This window comes from Salvia hispanica, chromosome 2, assembly GCF_023119035.1.
Source record: "Salvia hispanica cultivar TCC Black 2014 chromosome 2, UniMelb_Shisp_WGS_1.0, whole genome shotgun sequence".
In the NCBI taxonomy this organism is placed as follows: Eukaryota; Viridiplantae; Streptophyta; class Magnoliopsida; order Lamiales; family Lamiaceae; genus Salvia; species Salvia hispanica.
The window spans coordinates 4,191,409-4,210,888 of record NC_062966.1 but is presented as its reverse complement, the minus strand read 5'-3'; the positions used below and the strand labels follow the sequence as shown (position 1 = coordinate 4,210,888).

The window sequence follows — 19,480 nt, the reverse complement described above, 5'->3', positions numbered from 1 at the left end:
GCCAAAATTGTTGCTATTGAGCAACTGCCTCCACCCACAAATGAGAAGGCAGTCAGAAGCTTCTTGGGGCATGCCGACTTCTATAGGAGATTTATCAGGGAATTCTCGAGAATTGCTAAACCTCTTTGCAATTTGTTAGCTAAGGATGTGAAATTTAACTTTTCCCCTGATTTTTTGCAGGCTTTTAAGAAGCTGAAGGAGGCATTGGTGGCGCTCCTATTCTTATCTCGCCGGATTGGTCTCAACTTATCGAGATCATGTGCGATGCGAGCGACGTGGCGGTATGCTCGGCTTTGGGACAGAAGAGGGATAAGATATTCCGGGTGATCTACTATGCAAGTTGAACTTTGGACCCTGCCCAAGTCAATTACACCACCACCGAGAAGGAGATGCTAGCAGTGGTCTACTCCTTTGATAAGTTCCGCCCCTATCTCATTGGGGCAAAGACTATCGTTTTCACTGATCATGCCGCAATCTGGCACCTCTTTGCAAAGCAGGACGCGAAGCCAAGGCTTATTAGGTGGATCTTGCTCCTACAGGAGTTTGACTTGGAGATCCGAGACCGAAGAGGATGTGAAAATGTGGTGGCAGACCACTTGTCAAGGATGGAGCATATGAATGAAGAGGAGAAGTTGAAGTTAGCCATCAACGAAGAGTTTCCGGACGAGCACTTTTTCTTTGTGGCTAAGGGGAAAGTGGCATGGTATGCCAACATTGTCAACTGCCTCGTTGCTAAGTTGGTTCCCGAAGGACTTGAAGATTATCAAAAGAAGAAATTTTTCAATGACGTGAAGTCCTACTTTTGGGATGACCCGTGCTTGTTTAGGAGGTGTGCCAACATGGTGATTAGAAGATGTGTCCCTCAAGAGGAGTGGGAGTCCGTTATTATGCATTGCCACGCCGCACCTAGCGGGGGATACTTTGGAGCTAACCGGACTGCCATGAAAGTACTACAAAGTGGCTTATTTTGGCCAAGTATCACCAAGGATTGTCAAGAGTATGTGAAGAATTGTGATGAATGTCAGCGAATGGGGGGCATTTCTAAGAAGAAGGAGATGCCGATGACGACGATCGTGGAAGTCGAGCTATTTGATGTGTGGGGCATCGACTTCATGGGGCCCTTCCCTCTATCTAATGGGTTCCAATACATTCTCTTAGCCGTGGACTATGTATCAAGGTGGGTGGTGGCCATTCATACCTCAACCAACGATTCGAAGGTGGTGACAAAGTTCGTTCAAAAGAACATTTTCACTCGTTTTGGCGCACCAAAGGCTATCCTTAGTGATGGAGGCTCCCACTTTCGCAATAAGTGGTTAGAGGCGGTGTTAGCAAGATATGGAGTAAAGCATCGGGTGACAACTCCGTATTACCCTCAAGCCAATGGCTAAACTGAGTTGGCCAACAGAGAGATCAAGCAAGTTCTTCAAAAGAATATCAAGGCGAACCGGAAGGATTGGGCGCTCAAGCTTGATGATGCTTTGTGGGCGTATAGGATGGCCTACAAGACCCCCATCGGAATGTCACCTTACCAATTGGTGTTTGGGAAGTCGTGCCACCTCCCGGTTGAAATGGAGCACTCATCGTATTGGGCGGTGAGGCAATTGAACATGGACTTCACTAAGGCCGGCAAGGAGAGGATGCTTCACCTCAATCTACTTGATGAGTTTAGGAATGAAGCATATGCTGATTCCTCCATCTACAAGGCGAGGATGAAAGCTCACCACGAAAAGATGATCGAGAGGCGTGAGTTCTACCCGGGAGACGCTGTTCTACTCTTCAACCACAAGTTGAGGTTCTTCCCGGGCAAGCTGAAATCTAAGTGGTCCGGCCCCTTCACTATTAAGGAAGTCATGAGCAATAGAACGATGGAGCTCTTTGGACCCGATGGCACCACTTTCAAGGCCAATGGTCATAACTTGAAGAAGTTCTATACTAGGGAGCAACAAGGCGAAGTCTTTGTTGTTGGATTGATTGAGTAGGTGGAGATTGAAGAGTGTCGAGCATACGACGGTAAAAAGTTGCGCTACAGGTGAGGCAACCCCTAGTAGGTACATTTATTGCTTTTGTGTGTGTTTCGGCTTATCTTTTTGGTGTGTGAATGTTTACATGTTTAGTGCATATTTTCTTTCCCTACATTTGTTTGAGCTGGGTTTTTGGTGATTTTAACGTTGTGTGTTTTGAGTTTCTGTTGCAGATTTTAAAAGAAAAAAAAAACGCAGAAAATGGAAATGCCTGGGTGGCAGAACAAAAACGCCCGGCCGGGTGTTTCGAGAACTAAAAATGCCCGGCTACAGTGAGAACGCCCGGATTGGGTTCCAAACGCCCGAGCTCGTCGCCGGTCGGGCGTTTATCTTGCGTATAAAACCGGCGCGCCAGGTATGTTTTCCTAACCCTAGATTCTCGCCTCTCTCTCGTTTTTTTCGAAATAAACTCCGTCCCCTCTCAAATTCCTACCACAATCTTCACTCTAGCACACACCCCACCCATCCTACCCTTCCAATTCAAGATTTAAACCAAGCAATTGGTGATTTTGCTCAAGAACAAGGAACAAACTTGGAAATTTTGAATTTTTCACCTCCTAAGCTACAAAGGTATGAATTTCCTTCTTTTCCTCTTGATTTCACTTGGTATTGTGATGGGTATTGCTGGTTTGTTACTTGGGCTAAGTTAATTTTCGAATATGTGAGGAATTTAGTGCTAAATTGCTAGTTCAAATAGGATTTGGTGTGAACGGTTGCTTTGAGCTTGAAATTGGTTGATTTATCTCATGGGCTTGTGGTATTATGTCTTGAATTCTAGCATGCCTTGTATTGTGATGATTTTTGGTGGTGAATTGCTAGTGTGAATGTTATTCTGGTGTAATTGGTTGTGTCTTGAGCATGAATTTGGTTATTTCACATGGATTGAAGTTATAAAGGGATTGAGTATATCTCCCAACTATGATTACTTGTGGAATTGTTGAGCATGATGTATAATAGGGGGTGAATGCTTGTCTTGATTTTGGTTTTGTAATGTTAGGACTTGAGTCTATCGTCCTAATTGCTCGGTTGTTTGCACGATTTACATGACTTGCTTTGAGAAACATATATGAATCGAGTCTATCTTCCTAATGTAGTGAAATATGTGCAAGACGTTGGTTTGATTAAAGTTTGGGGGCGTTGGGTAGCTTGTGGGTACATATGTGGTTTATTGGGGAACGGATCTAATACTTCCAATTTCTAGGTACCACTTGCATCATAATGGCTCCCAGTCCCACTGGTGTCAGATTAACACCTTCTACCACAGCAAATCTTCGATGGATCCTTCGTCAATGAACTCCTCAGAGCTGCAGAACCTTCTAGCCCAAGAAAAATAGAAGGCCATGATTAGTGAAATGATCTCAAAGCTTATATCTGCTTGCTGGGACAAATGCATCACTGGCTCTCCCGGAAGCAAGTTCAGTTCCAGCGAAGCTAATTGCCTCACCAACTGCGCTCAACGCTACATGGATATGAGTCTCATAATCATGAAGCGTCTTCAGCAGTGAGATTTAGTCTAAGCTTTCATTTTGATTTGAAGAAGCCCTTTTTTTGTTTCTGATCTCGATGGCACATACATGTCAACGATTGTACTTCAGTCATCGTCTCTTTTAGGAGCGAGCATGCTTCTTATTAGGTTCTTTTCTGTCATCGACAATTTGTATGTTTACGATTTTACATTATAAAAAGCAAATTCAGTTGCTAGAAAAAAAAAAAAAAGGCCCACTGGTGTCAACCTCACCTCCGACCAGAAGAAGACGTGGAAAGCCCTCGCCAAGCTGCCTTACCAAGTAGCTAGGCTCCCATGCCTCTTTACACTCCACCAGCTCGGGATCGAGCAATCCTTTATGGAGTTGTGTGAGGTCGGACAGCTTTCGGGCTTGTTCCTTGTACAGGGCCGTCCATCATACCATCGGCTCACCCTGGAGTTCCTTTCGATGCTGACGGTGAACAAGACTCGGCACGCAATCGAGTCCATCACGTTTCAGCTGCGGAATACCGTACACAATATGCCGTTAGCACTGTTTAATGAGATATTTGGAATTACGGGGGAGGTGTCCAAGATGCCCTGTGAGTTCAGCCACAGTACAGACAGGTTCTGGCAGGAGATCACGGGCGAAAGGATGTTTTCTGCCAACAGGGCAAAGAGCTCTTCCATCCGTAACCCTGTCTTACGCATCCTCCAGAAGGCATGCGTCTGCTTCCCCTTCGCCCGAGTGGAGCATGGGAGCATCACTAGAGACGAGCTGTTTCTTTTTGTGGCAGATCCTGTATAGACAACCAGCTCTGAACCTGGGCCACTTTATGATTAAACATCTAGAACGGGCCGTGAAGAAGAAGAACGGGACGCTGTGTGTTGGTGCGGTGGTGGCCGCCATTGCCCTCCATCTCGAGGTGCCACTGAATGGCATGATAGCAGACGTTGGAGAGTCACCGAGTCCGGTGCTGGACATCACGTTCTTAAAGAGAACGGCTGTGATCGCCTCGGACAAACATGGCCAGATCTACTTAAAGCAAAAGGCCGGCGATCACTTCCCACTCCCCAACTCCGACATCACTCATGTCCACGGACCAGAGCAACGGGAGAACTGGTTGATGAACAGTCTAGCCCACCACCAAATGAATCCACCCTGATACGTGGCGAGCCCGGGGCCAAGCGGTGATGAAGCAACAGATGGAGATGAGGAAGAAGAGGACGAGGAGCATGACGAAGCACCGACCCAACAAAGATGAGGAGATGGGGCCGAGCCAAGCACCTCACGAAGGAGGAACCGTGGGGTGAGGATTGAGGAAGAAGTTGATGCCATCAACAATAGGGTGGACAGCGTGGAGCTGACTGTGTAGCAGCTGCAAGGGAACAATGACGCTCAATGGGCTCAGTGGCACCAACAGAGCAACGAGCAGTGGGTGAACATCAATGCCCAGTTTGGGATCTTCTACGCCCAGTACGATGAAAGATGGGCCACTTTTGAGCAGCAGCAGCAGGATTTCATGGCCGCCTGGACGCCTCATCACCGCCGAATCAGTAGAGGTCCGCCCCAATTCCACATTCTTTCAAACTTATCCTTGCCTTGGCTTGGAATAAGTTCGGGGGGTGGGGTGTCTAGTGGAATTGGGCCTTTTTCTCTTTCCCCACTCCCTAATTCGTGTTCCCCGTGATGTAATTTGTGGTGACTTGAGTGATTCTGGCATGTACCCTAATTTGATATGATGGCAACTTATGTGGTGATAGTAGGAAAGTTTAATTGCTTTTATTTGATTTTCTTCTTTTTGGTGTCTAGCTTTTGTTGGTGTGTTTTTGTTGGTCGAGTCTTTTCTTGGGTGAAATTGAAATGGGAAATGGGAAATGGGTGAGTTGGCAAGATGAACTAAGCATGTTTGTTGGATGAGTTGCCGATGATGATTATGGTTAATATGTTTGCGAAAACTTGTTGATTTAGCTAAGTGACTTGTGTTTCCTATTTTTGATTTGCCTAAAGTGAATTGCTCGTTGCCTTGTCTATTGCCAAAAGTTACCTTGTGAGGATTGAGACCATCTCCTATTTTGATTAAAAATAAATAAATAAATAAATAAAATATGTGTGATTTTTCATCAACTATGTTATATGTTTCTAGAACTTGCTCGCGGTCTGTCTGAATCTGCAAAGTGGTTATAGTGATTCCGGGAACAAAACTCAATGTGGGCAAGACATATGTTCAGCAAATATTGCAGCAAAGCCTCACCGCTTTCCACGGCGGTCTCGGGGCTGGCAAGCCCAATATGGTGAAGACTCTCTAGAGCATGGATCCAGGCCCATCCTCACATTCGTTAGGTCATCGGGGAGGGTAACGTCCTGTTCTGGGATGATATATGGCTCGGGAATACCACCTTGTAGGAACAGAGTCTGGATGACAGAGGCGATCCCTTGGCACGGGTCTCGGATTTCTGGGATGATGGTAGGTGGAGCTCTGCTAAGCTCCAACTTGTACGGATGCAAGCTGGTCTCCCGGCCCAGCTGATTGAAGACATTCAAAACATCCCAATCCTACAGGGCCAGCAGGATATCCCACGTTGGTGCCTTTCCCGTCATGGCAACTTCTCCCTAGCTTCGGCATGGGACACCTGCAGATCCCACCGGCCAATCATCCCGGCTCTTGATGACGTTTGGAACAAAGGACTCACCGCATCCATATCCATTTTTGTTTGGGAGACTTTTCTCAAACAGAATCCCAGTTGATGCGAAGCTCCAATGGCGCAAGATCAGCCTAGCTTCTAAATGCCATTGCTGCCCGGATAGCCCTAACACCGAATCCTTGCAACACTTGTTCATTCAAGGGATTGGAGCGTCAAGTATCTGGAACGAGTTTGATTCCTGGTTTGGTGGACTTGGGGAGCCCCTTCTTTTTCAAGACTCTATCTCGGAGAGAATGGAAAAGTGGGCGAAAAGAATACAACAACATTCGAAACTTCACCTTTACCGTCTGTTCCCCTGCCTTATCTTATGGTTTTTGTGGTCGGAGCGAAACAAATGTCGCCACAACGAGCTAAAGTTCAGAGCCTACAATGTGGTGTGGCAAGTACATATGCACGTTAGGAAGCTTATGGAAATTCGTGTCATTGGTCCAAAACAGTTGGAGGGGGTCGCATTGCCTTTCCTGGCCCCAAAGCAACCCCATTCAAACAGAAATAGGCTCGACCTCGTGGTCTCTATCAAATGGGATCCCCCGGATCAACCGTGGCTCAAGCTAAACACACATGGGCTTTTCAACGCGTCGACTGACCAAGCCAGCGGGGGCGGGATTGTGCGAAACCATTCCGGCAGCCTTGTTTCGGCATTCTCAACCCCTCTCGCAGCCTCCTCTCTCCTTAAGGCCGAGTTTCTTGCCATCCGTAAGGGAATCTTGTTGGCCAGGGAGTCGGGGGAATACACTTGGGTGGAGTCATGCTCAAAATAAGCCATTGCTCTTTTAAACTCGGATAGTGCCGGCCCAGCACCATCGAGGCACGCCCTGGCAAGTTTGAGGATGCTCGCGAGAGAAGGGAGAGTCCAGTTCTCCCACATTCACAAGGAGTGCAACAAACCGGCATGCTACCTCGCAAAAATGGGCTCTGAAATGACAACCTTCCACCGTCTCGACCCCAACTCAATCCCTAGACTCCTGAAGGCGACTATTCGCACGGAACAGTTGGGCATTTCCTATATTAGGGTAAATAGTCCTAGGTAGGTCTCCTCTTAGCTTTGCTGATGTTGATTGTCTTCTGCTTTCTCGGGAATAGTATGGGGTCCGTTACTTCATCTACCGGACCGCATCCTACTCCTCTTTTTGTTCTTTTGGAGTGCCACTTTTGGGCACGGCCACGCAGTGTACTCATCTGATTATGGAATATAGGGATGAGGGACCCACGAACCCTCCACCGTAAAGGTGTTTCAAAAAAAAAAAAAAAAAAAAAGTGGTTATAGTGATAGGAGAGGACGTTAGGCAATCCTTTGGAGCCTTATCTTAACCTTGAACCAAATTGCGAATCATAATTATTTGCTAGCCAATTTTGAGCTTAAGCCTTTTTCTTTGATAGCCAAAAAAATGGGTTGAATCTTTGTTGGGTCATAGGAAAAGAATTTTTTTTTTGGGAAAGGATATTGTTGTAGCAAGAAGATTTTGAAATAGAAAAGAAAAAAAAAAGAAAAAAAAAATAAATAACATGCAAAGCATGCAAAAATTCGAAAAAAAAGGGAAAGTATGGGTTCGATTGGATAAGAAAGTTGAGTTGAGATTGAATAAGAGTTGTTAAAGAAAAAAATTTGAGGATTGGGAAGTTGAGAAGAGTTTAGGCAAACCCTAAGTCCACTGAGATTTTTAATACACATGGGCGGAGTAGTTGTAGTTTCATTTTGGGATTATAAGTCACTTTGGCCAAATGTTCCTCACCTAACCAAAAAGCCTTACATTACAACCTTAAGAAAAGACCTTTCGGATCCTAAATCTATAGTCACAACATAGCAGAGGAGAGTCTAGACTTCGAGCAAGCCTATGGTAAACTATACATTTTGATTGACTTGAGAATTACATACTTTACCCATACACTTTGAGCGCAAGAGCATATTTGAAAAATTACACTATATACATCCGGTGAGGGTAATTGACAAGGTGGAATACGTGTTAGTAGCTTGAAGCAATGTTCGATATGGTTCTACTTGTTTGCGTAGTTAATGATGCATGATGACTTGTTTTCTTTTACTGAGGCAACGATGAAAATCCAACACACTTGCAAGAGTTTATTTTTCTTTGTTTTCTTCTTGTTCGAGGACAAACAAGTGTTTAAGTTTGGGGGAGTTGATAAACTCGTAGTTTAGCAAGTGTTTTGGATGGTTGAAAGTGCATAATTGAATGTTTTATGTCACATTACTTGGGATTTCATCTATGATCCCTAACTTTAGTGTTTTGATGAGTTTGTCGAGTTTTTGTAGTCACAGAAGGTGGAAACGGACGAAAACAGCACCAAAAACCGTAGACCGGGCGTTCAGTGTACAAGACCGGGCGTTTCATTGAAGGAAGCCGGACGTTCTGCCTCTTAGGCCGGGCGAACCCACTGTGGCCGGGCGTTTTCATTTGGAAAAATGCCCGGGTCGGGCGTTTTGTGCAACGTGACATTTTAAGAAGAACGCCCGACCGGGTGTTTTGTTACTTAAAAATCGCCCAGCCGGGCGATTTACTCGAGCGCTGATTTTGTTCTAATTTTCACCCCGGGTATAAATAGGACCTAGGGTTCGACATCAGCATACTTTCCACACGCCCTAGAAGCAGTTTCCACGTTTGAGAGCGGATTGAAGCGACAAAGAGTCCGATTCATCAACAAGTTTGAAGACGAAGACGATGTGCCCATTCAATTTACCTCTGGGAGTATCTCTATTAGTTTTCCTATGTTCAATTCACTTTCTATGGATTTCTCTTGTGAATTTGCTTTGAATATGAGTAGCTAAATCGTTTGTAGAGTTTTGGGTGAAGACTACAATGAATACTTTTGATTAATTCAAGGACTTTTGATTATCTTTGCTCTTGTGATTATTTCTTTGTTTCGTTCTTGTGCCTTTTCAATTCAATTGCTTAGCTACCAATTGCGTTTGTTGACCTAGTTTTGAGTAATTGAGAGATACCTAATTAGGATTGATAAAAGTATGAACAACACCTAGATAATTTGTATTCGAGAGAAGGAATTCTAGAGTGAGGGCTTGAGCCCTTTGTTTTAAGGAGTTAATTGTGACGTATTAGAAGGAGACTTCAATATTAATGATTAATCAACTGGTTAAGTGCACTCGAGAGAGGACTTAGTCTAGACTAGCGGCTTTCCTAGTAATCCTAAGACTTCAAATGGGTAATCGAAGTTGTTGACTTGTTCACATCGTGTTCGTTGTAGTTGGATCCAAGACTCTACCTCGTTCTCTTACTTGAAACTCGTCTTTTGTTGCGTGCTTTTGTCTTGTTTATATTTAATTGTTTTTCAAAATCAAAACCAACTTTTCCGGATTTTCTAGATAGTAGTCAAAATCGGTTGGTGGTACTTGAGTTGCACAATTTGTCTTCGTGGATACGATACTCATACTTGTTTATTGCTACGCTAGCCCCGTACATTTCCGGGTAATTCTCGTGTTTAAAATAATTCGAGTCAATCTTGTTACTTTAGCTCGGGGAAGAAATAAATGTCACAATCAAAGAATGAGACCACTTGTGTTGCTTTTGATGCTTTTGTTGCTTTTTGCTTTTGTAATTGCACTTTTTCAGCTTTTCTGCACACCTAGCAGACAATTGCCAGCATCTTTGATTCCTTTTACCTTTTGTCTAGCCATTTTTAGTAAGTTTCGTCTAGTAGCTTTTCACATGCACACTCGCACCCTAGTTTACACGGGCACTTTAATTTCTTTTAGCATGCAACATTTAGAGCCCACCCCGACCTACTGGTAAGGAGGGGTATATGTCTCATTTTCACCTACTAGTCAGTTTAGGCATAGGTCATGTTTTCGTTTGCAAGTTCAAGTTTCCCACTTTAGATATAGGTTCCATTTCATTTCACGTCTAGTTTTAATCTCAACCCCATAAAGCCTGGTAGCAAACCAACCCTTCCAAGATGTCATTGCAATTGCACACGTCCTCTCCATCTATGTGAGATCGATCCTTTACACACAGGGAAGATAGACACACACCTAACGACACAACCAGGTCTAGGTACCCACCTAGCCAGTTGACACACATAGAGTCACAGTCTGTGTTTTATAGTTTCAATAAGTGAAGCACTTCTTTAGGACACATGATTTAATGAATTGATATTTAAATAGTTAAAGTGGATAAAACAAAGTATGAAAAAGAGAAAAATACAGGAGTGAAGAGAGAATAAAGTAGGTGGAAAATAAAGTAAGAGAGATAATTTTTTACCAAAGAGGGAATGACTCACTTATAATGGGACATCTAAAAAAGAATATGACTCGCTTATCTTGGGATAGAAGGAGTATACATGATAAAGAAAGAGCAGATTGTTACGAACAAAAATTTTTCGATTCAGTTCTGTTCGGGCGAAAAGATAAATCGAAAAACCAAGTAACCGAATTATATTTTAAATATGTATATATATTCTATTAATTTAATATATTATATATATTAATATATATATATAGGGGTGCGTTAAAATGACAACACTCTTAAAATGACACTGTGACACCATGCTAGGTTTGGTATACTGAAAAGCATGTTTCGAGCAAGTTTCGCTCGAATAGAATCTTACTTGTATACGTAAAACTCTATAATCCACTTTTAACCCGATTCAGTATTATTCGAGCAGTTCCGCACGAATAGAATCACTATTATTATTACATTGTGTTTGCTTGTGCATTTATAAGATGTTTTACAAACATTTAAATGCATAAGAAGTAAACAAAGTCCAAGTCTTTTGCTTAGTAGACCGGTTGTGGGCGTCGTCCACTTTAAGGTAACACGGTCAGATCTATGCAATGCTTTGCAAAAGAAAAGAAGAATTTCACAACCTAGATAGGCTTAGACTACCTATCGTGAAAGGTTGCAATGTCAGTCCGCATATTTCTAAGCCTTACTGAAATAAGATGACATTAGTGTCACGCCCGCATTTTCTAAGGATAGAAAACACGGTGAATCGTGACCAATGGAGGACTAAAGAAGCGGGGAAGAAAGGGGAAAACAACACAACTCGACCATAGCTCGAAATAATAGGAAATAGCTCGAATAAAAATCAGAGTATCACTTCAACAATCAACAACTCAGAATGAATATTATCTCAACAATACTTGAACTGAAAAGAAATACTATTTAGCGGAAGCATTCGAGAGTAGAATAATGTCATGTATGAAGACACAACATATTCCTAACATTTGATAAACATCTTCTTCACTTTTATGCTCAACACCCACCGCGCTCGTCACAGCTCAACCTGCACATTTTAAAAAGAAATGCAGGGCTGAGTACTTGATGCACTCAGTGGACTCATGCCGAAAACATTTTATAAAAAGTATTTATCATGCCACCATTGAGTGAACTCGGGGTTTTAACTTTTAAAAATACCCAAGACACTAAAATCATTTTCCATCGTAAAAGTCGGTTGATCAACCATTTTCCCATAGATGTCTACCATATCTGATCCATTGATGACAAGGAATGTGGCCACATTCCAAGTCACTAGACCGGCCGACCCAAAAGACGGCTCACGATCCCCATTGGTGTACACTAGCCTGAGTAGGGACTCACTCCCTAGTCAGACCCGAATTCGATTATCCATAGATGGCAAAAGCCACAGCAGATAGGTTCCATAGATAAAACAAAACACGACATGACAAATATTCATTTTCACATAAAAATATACTTAGGGTATTGCCCTTATTTAAAAAGAAAGCCCACAGTAAAAGTTTAGTTCGAAAGCCCACCTCGTTCATTTAGCTTCTTAATTCTTCTTTACGTTTCATTCTCGAAAAGCGTGCATGAAGTCACCTATTGGTTTAGTATACTCCGGCCCAATCTTCATTTAATTATTTTGGCTCATACCAAGTACTCCAATCCATCTCCTTACGTGAACTCCCATCTCTCAATTTGTTAGTGCCTGCAATCTCAAATCTTCCTCCCCCTTTCACTTGTTTCTCTCCTCCGTCGTCTACTCTCTCCGTCTTGCTTCTACCTTCATCTCCTCTTTCTGATTTTACAGCGCCGCAGTCTCTCCGTCGAGCCGATAGCTGCCGCCATGGCCAGTGCTGTCACTATGTGCCGACGCTCGTGATTCCGCCATGAGCCCCTGCTGCTCGGTGCCCGATTGCTGCCATTCGTGACTCTTGAGCAGCACCGCCTCGTCGCTGCCACCATTCGGAAATCACCTCAAAATAGAACTCTCAATCTCTCTCTTGCTCACGCAGTCTCCAAAACAGATTCCGATCTCTTTCAAAACTCGGCACCGCCGCTGCCACCGTTCTTTTCATCGGGCAGTGAGCTTGACAAGCTCAGCTGCGCCTCCGTCTATCCCCTTCATCCCTCTCTCAACCAGCGTCGTCGATCTCCTGCCCAATCGGGGTAGTTCGCAGTTTAAAACAATCACCATCCCTGTTCGTAAGCAAGTTTCGCTGATGCTATTGCTGGATCGCGCCGCCGTGCAGCCGTGGTCGCTGCTGCCAGCACAGAGTCGGCGCCGCCTTCCTCCAGCACGTCGTTCAGCAGCCTCGCCGCCGCTGCGTTCGGTTGAACGGGAGCCGTCACGCTCCTAACATCGTCTATTTTCTTTCTCAATCGTCGCTGCCTCACTCCTTTTTTTTCCCTCAACTCTCGGTTTCTTCTCTCCAAACTATTTCTTCTCAACTTTGTGAAAGGGTAGAAAAACTGCAGTAGATTGGTGGTTCTCTCTCAGATTTTTAGTTGTGGAAGAACGTGAAACATGGACTATTTATACTATAGTTGGGAAAATATATCTATATATATATCTCAAAGATTTGATTTAATTTTGGTTGGAGATTTTTCAGATAAAAGGGGAAGATGGGTGAAGAGTCGTGGGAAGGGAGTTGAGATATATTTTACCAACTATTTGACTGCATAATTGGAAAAAAGAATTTGGTATATAGGCCTTCTCAAAAGACTTTAATTTATATGAATAATTGGTCTTGGAAAGAATAATTATTTTGGCGCAAAATGTAGAATCCTTTTCTCGAAAAAAGAAATAAAGGTAGAAATTTTTCAGGTGCACAAACGATGTCTTTCGATGACAAATAAAAAGGTAGAAAAAGTCGGGGTGTTACAATTAGTGTGGTATAGCACTGAACGGATCTAACAGCAAGACGTGTCTTTATGCTATCTACTGAAAGACTAGGTCTTGATAAAATGTTATTTCTTAATCTGCATATGTTAGCATTGAGCATACGGTATTGATTATGCACTACTTTGACTTATCAAATAGTGTGGGTTTTTCGCAACCCAATAATCCTGATATATTGGGTAGTGGTGATTAATATCTAGTGGTGCTAGGATTGCTATTATGTTGAAACGTGCGCGAGGTGAGTCTCGTTTGATAATGTCCTCAAGAGGAGCTCGAACAAGGTTTTATTATTCGGAAAACTGGCCAGTTGGAGTTTTATTACTCTGTGAATAATAAATAAATGTTTCTTGCTAAGTCCACTCTTGGAATTAATAAGATATTAATTAATTAAGTCCATAGCAGACATTAATTAATTAATGGACATTTATATCTTAAGCGCGGAAATAAATAATAAATAACGAAAACCCGGATTACTTATAATTTCGGATTTGGATGGGGAGAGTTCAATATTACTTCTGTAGTAGCTGCTCGTAATATTCCAATATAAGCTTGTATTAAATTGTGGGTTCAATTTAGTTAGTAAAAAGTTAATTGGGGGAGCCCATATCCAAAACCTTCCATAGATCCCTGTCTGGGCCCAAAAGGAACTTAATATAAATAGGAGAATAAAGGAGACAGAATAATCACAATTTTTCTTCTCAAAATTTTTGAAAATTTCGAACTCTCCAGCTGTGGAGAATTTCAAATTCTTCTCCTTTTCCCAAAAGGATTTCTTCTGTCTTCTTTATTCGAGTCCTAGTATTTTGATAAGATCAGCCCACCCTGATATCGAGATACAGTTCGGGAACCAGAGAGAAGATCCGTGGTCTAGTATTGAAGATCATCGTGGAGAAGGCGCAAGCAATCGACGATTCTTTGGAGAATCAAATCGGTAACTCTAAACCGTAGAATTCATGTTTTAGGATTTACTTTCTTTGAGCATGAATTATTTGCGTTCTAGCATGCAATTATCTGTTTAACATGTGAATTGATTAATCGCATAATCGGTCAAATAGATCCTACGTCGATTTATTTGTTTTGTACAAGTCCTCCGCTGTGCAAGGGGCACCAAACCCCAGCACACCACGCTAGACTACAATACTATATATGCTAGACTGCAATAGTATAAACGCTATACTACAATCTATCGATTGCAGTCTAGCGTATTGGATATTGTAGTTGGGAAAAATTGCAGTCTAGTGTATTGGATATTGCAGTCCGTGAAAATTTACCCTTGAGCAATTTTTATGATTGCCACATGACAGCTTATTATTCGTCCACATGTCCACATGTACAAATGATTGGCTAGGAATGGTGGTATGGTGTAACTTTAAGAGGTGTTGTCATTTTAACACAATCCTATATATATATATATATATATATATATATATATATATATATAGGGAGATGATCAAAACAAGTATGTGTTTAAATCTAGAAATGCAGCCCAAATCTTGGCCCTAGGATTAGATGATCTAATGGTCAATAATTAACCCCAAACACGGAAGGTCATAATTAAGTAGTTTTCGGTCATATTATAAGATTTGGGTTTATGTCATGTTAAGATCATTTTAGGTCATGCTTTGTTAGCATGACCTAAAAATAAACTAACTATGACCTAAAAATGTTTTACGTATGACCGTGTTCTGCATTTCTGTATTTAAATCTGGTCTTCATAGATCAAAACCCTATATATATATATATATATATATATATATATACTAATTAGCAATCCCAAACTAAGACTAAATCTTAGCCATTAGATTAGAAGATCTAGTGGTTGAAATAATGCCACATGGATTATATTTTTAATTAAGAAAATTAATAAATAAAAGGGGTAACTGCTTTTAAAGTCACCAACATTCCATGAATTCCGGTTTTTCCCACGAACTTTAAAAAGTTCGTGTAATGTCACGAACTTTATTGTCGGTTGCCATTTTCTCATGTCAGGTTTTCCGGTCTGATTCAAACTGTTCATTTCCTATTAAGACAATGTCCAAATTCTTTTATCTTACTATCGTTATCTTTGCCTTTGAAATAGCTTCGCGTGGGTACCTTGTACGCCTCAATTGGCACTCGGCTGAAGAAGTTATGGCCATTATGATAGTACAAGGTCGCACAAAGTTCGCAGCCTTCATCAAATGGCCATAACTTCTTCATCCGAGTTCCGATTGAGGCGTACAAGGCATCAATGCGAAGCTATTTCAATGACGAAGATAACGATAGTAAGATAAAAGAATTTGGACATTGTCTTAATAGGAAACAAATAGTTTGAATCAGACCAGAAAACCTGACATGGATGGCAACCGACAATAAAGTTCGTGACATTACAAGAACTTTTTAAAGTTCGTGGGAAAAACCAGAATTCATGGAAAGTTGGTGACTTTAAAAGCAGTTACCCCTAAATAAAATTAGAAGGTATTAATGTCAATTTCCTCTCATTAAAATCATCTTAAAACTTTAAATTTACGTAACTCCTCGATTTAAATTATTTTTTCGCAAAAATATATCAAATTAAAGATAATTTTATAAGGATTCCAACGAGATCTCAATTTCATATATTACGACGACGTTCAGATGATGAAATTTGATATTTTTTATTTTAGTTGAAATTTCGTAAATGTTGATAACCAGATTTTTATCAACAAATACATTAAAAAATCTCAATAAAACTATGTAAATAAAACCATGTAAAAATCTCAATAAATATGTGTTGATATTTTCTTGTACTAGTGTTGATATTCTTATGTCATATTGTTGATATTTTTATAATACACTATGTTGATATAAAAAACCATTCACGAAAATTATCATATGATAACATAATGACGATATTACCCTTTTGTTGATATTTTTCTACTATTTATTGAGATTCGTAAGATTTAATCTCATCCACTCATTTTCTTGTTTTTTTTTCGGTTTTTTCGGTTTTTACATATAATTTTGGTTTTTCGGTTTAGTTCAATTTTTAAAGTTCGGTTTTTAATTTTTCGATTTCGATTTCGGTTTTTCAGTTTTTCGTGTTCGGTTCGGTTTGGGTTTTGAACTAAATTCGATTTTTTGGTTTTTGTTCGGTTTGGGCAAAAGGCCGAACTGAAATCCGAATGCTCACCCCTATCCCACTCTATGCATTATGACTCTAAGTGGTAAATAATGCTCAAAGTTTCCTCATAAGCTCATACGATTTTACATTTGCAAGATTGTATTTTATGATTAAAGTATAACATATTATACTTACTTTTAAGGATAAAAAAATTGAGATGCAAGCAAAAAAATTGAGATACAAATACTTGCATTGAATTTTTTTTAAAAAATAACATCAATTTAGTATGCAAAAGAAAGCGTTCTTAAATAAAGAACAAATTAATTTAATCTTTTACTTTTTTAGGACGTTTCCATTTGTGTCCTCTAATTTTAGTTATGACACCAACAATAAAGACCATTTTTATAGCGTGGATGATATATTTAAAAACACAAATTAACATTCTTAATTGTAAAAAAAAAGTCCTTTTCATGAGATTGAATCTTATGATTTAATCTTAAATAGAAATCATGTGATAATTAGTAATTGTCACCTCTTCTAATTAAAACAATTTAGTCCTGTATAAGTACTCATTCCGTTCGTGAATAGGAGTCTCATTTTTTCATTTTTATCTCTCCGCAAATAGAAATCTCAATTCAGTTTTCTATTCCTTTTTCTTAAAATCCACTGGTAAAAAATGAGACTCTCATACTGGACTAACTCATGAGATAAGTACAAATACAAGTTATTTCCTAATATACAAACACCAAACTTATTTGATATCAATCTTAATTTATCAACACTACATTTTATGCACGGCACAAGCACCGTGGGACGCTATTGTCATGCCACCTTATCTTCCTAAACACGTGTCAACAATTCCACATACGCGCGTTTGAATACGAATACGAATACGAATACAAATAGAACACAATATAGTGAAAGAGAGAAGACAAAGTTAGGCAATGGAGAAAGAGAACGATAATAAACAAGAGCAGAGAGAGGAGAAGCACCAGCCGCCCTACATTTCATCGATGCAACCGGTGACCACGGAGGCATACGGCGGCGGGATGTACGGCGCAGAGGAGGGCGCTCAAAAGAAGCCACCGGCAAGCGACACTCAAAGCGCCGATGGGCCGGCCGAAGCGACCATCGAGCCCAAGCATAAGCCGCCGCCCTCCACCGGAGATCGGGACCTTGATATAACTGGCCAATCTTACATTCAGTGACTAATTTTACTTCACCCTCAATCTGTTTTTGTATCTTTTTCACTTGGATTGTTTGTATTTAATATTTTAGGTTCCGATTTTCAGTTTTTAGTTTATTGAAGAATCATGTTTTTATAAGTATGCATGTCAATATTTTATTGTATGCATAATATAAATGTACGAGACTTAAATCGATTTTCAATGTAAAATACATACAATTATATCATTATATGTACATTTATCAATTATTGCACGTCGGTTATAATTGTGAACTAAAAAGACTTTTGTAGATAAGACTATGGCTAGTTGGCTACAATAGTGACGTTTTAGAGAATGTATTTTCACCTGATACTTGAGCATTTCATTTGAAAATTTGATAAAGAGTAGCAATTTATAATTTACCAAATGCCAGTTCAGTGTCGAGAAAAGCACATCTTAAGAATTGGAAATAACAATGGCCGTGTGTCAGTAAAAATAACTCTCTTAGATACTTAACTTAGATACTTAACTTTATTTTTGTATATTTTTCTGCACTATCAATACCCACCGCCTACGCATGCATTTTTATTTAAATATTACGCCCACCGCCTACGCACGCATTATTATTTAAATATTAGGCACTTATAGTATCCATATACATCATTTTTACTTTTATCAAAGTTATATACTACAACGTAGGTCAATTTTGGTTCTAAACATATAGTCGAAATACGAATTTAGTCCAAAACATTCACTTTTTGAAAAACGGGTCCATAACAAATAAAATCTGTGTTCGGTTAAGTCCATTTTTGACGGTCAATCGTCAACTAGCGACATTTTAACCCGATTAGGCTTAAATTTGGATTATTATTAAGAAATAATTAGTAAGTATAAAAATATGAGAATTGTAAAATGTTCCAGACCTATTTGATCTTGTTTATGAATATAATGGACTAATTTGACGTTTATTTTGTTTTATCTTTTCTTCTTCATCTTCGACGAAGTCTCATAATTTTATGTAGCAGATTTAAAATCTAAAAATCAGATTCAAAATCTATACATACATGTGTATTTCAATATATATCATAGTTTTTTTCAGATTCAGGGAATAGATTCAAATTTTAAATTTCAACAAAAATTATGATTTTCATTCAAATCCATCAAATTACTTGAATATACAAACAAGTGTTACAACAACATAAAAAGCATAGACAATACGACTAACATTTACTAATTTCTCAATATTTTGCTTAATTTCTGATAAATTCAAGGCTAAATAATCAAAATTGAAACCGGTCACAGAGGTTGACGAACTGACAACTTCGTCTTCGTCAATGGGCTCGCACCACTTGAAGAAACAGTATTTCTTTCTCTCACATACAAAGCAAAGCTTCCCCTTTGTCATTTTTGTTTCGCTGGTGACAGCAGAAGTGATTCCACCTTATTGTAATTGTAGGAAACGTAGCTAAATAGGAGGCCTCGAGCACCGTCACCGTCGCCAAAACCCCTGCTACACCTTGACCGCTCCATATCCGACGAATCTGACGGGTTTTGTGGTTGTTGCAAAGAATGAGAAATTAGGGTTCTTGTTCTTGGATGTAGGGAAGAAAGAAAAGAAAGAGAGTGAGAGATAAAGATTTAGACCTAGGAATAGGGTGAACTCATGACCAACAAGAGATAATCGGCATTCTCGGTCGGAATCGTTTGTTGGTCGGAGTTAGGGTTTATAAGAGGGAGAACGACGAGAAAGAAGAGAGAGTTGGGGACGATTAGTTTCTGATTTTGGAATAGGAATAGGAAGAGAGATATTTTACAACAATATAAAATTAGATAAACAATTTATTTAGCAAAATAATTAGAAATATTTAGATGACTAATAATCCGAATTTAAGCCTAATCGGGTCAAAATGTCGCTAATTGACGGTTG

The 19,480-nt window shown here is 40.3% G+C and overlaps 1 protein-coding gene, 1 long non-coding RNA gene and 1 pseudogene across 2 annotated transcripts; 2 read left to right on the top strand and 1 right to left on the bottom strand.

Moving 5' to 3' along the window:
- The first annotated feature begins 3,275 nt into the window (after positions 1 to 3,275).
- LOC125203278 lies at positions 3,276 to 3,718 on the top strand (annotated as a pseudogene).
- Positions 3,719 to 11,248: 7,530 nt separating this feature from the next.
- On the bottom strand, positions 11,249 to 12,885 carry LOC125203279. Its single transcript, XR_007173328.1, has 2 exons — positions 11,939 to 12,885; positions 11,249 to 11,448 (listed from the first exon to the last, which is right to left on the bottom strand). It is a non-coding gene; the product is annotated as an uncharacterized LOC125203279 (long non-coding RNA).
- Positions 12,886 to 17,303: 4,418 nt separating this feature from the next.
- On the top strand, positions 17,304 to 17,800 carry LOC125203277. The gene has a single exon (XM_048101587.1). It carries the CDS (start codon positions 17,332 to 17,334, stop codon positions 17,593 to 17,595), a length of 264 nt encoding a protein of 87 aa, XP_047957544.1. The 5' UTR covers positions 17,304 to 17,331; the 3' UTR covers positions 17,596 to 17,800.
- Positions 17,801 to 19,480: the final 1,680 nt, after the last annotated feature.

What these genes read in the sequence shown, in the direction of transcription:
- LOC125203277 (XM_048101587.1), top strand. Translation starts at nt 17,332, where the DNA reads ATGGAGAAAGAGAACGATAATAAACAAGAGCAGAGAGAGGAGAAGCAC.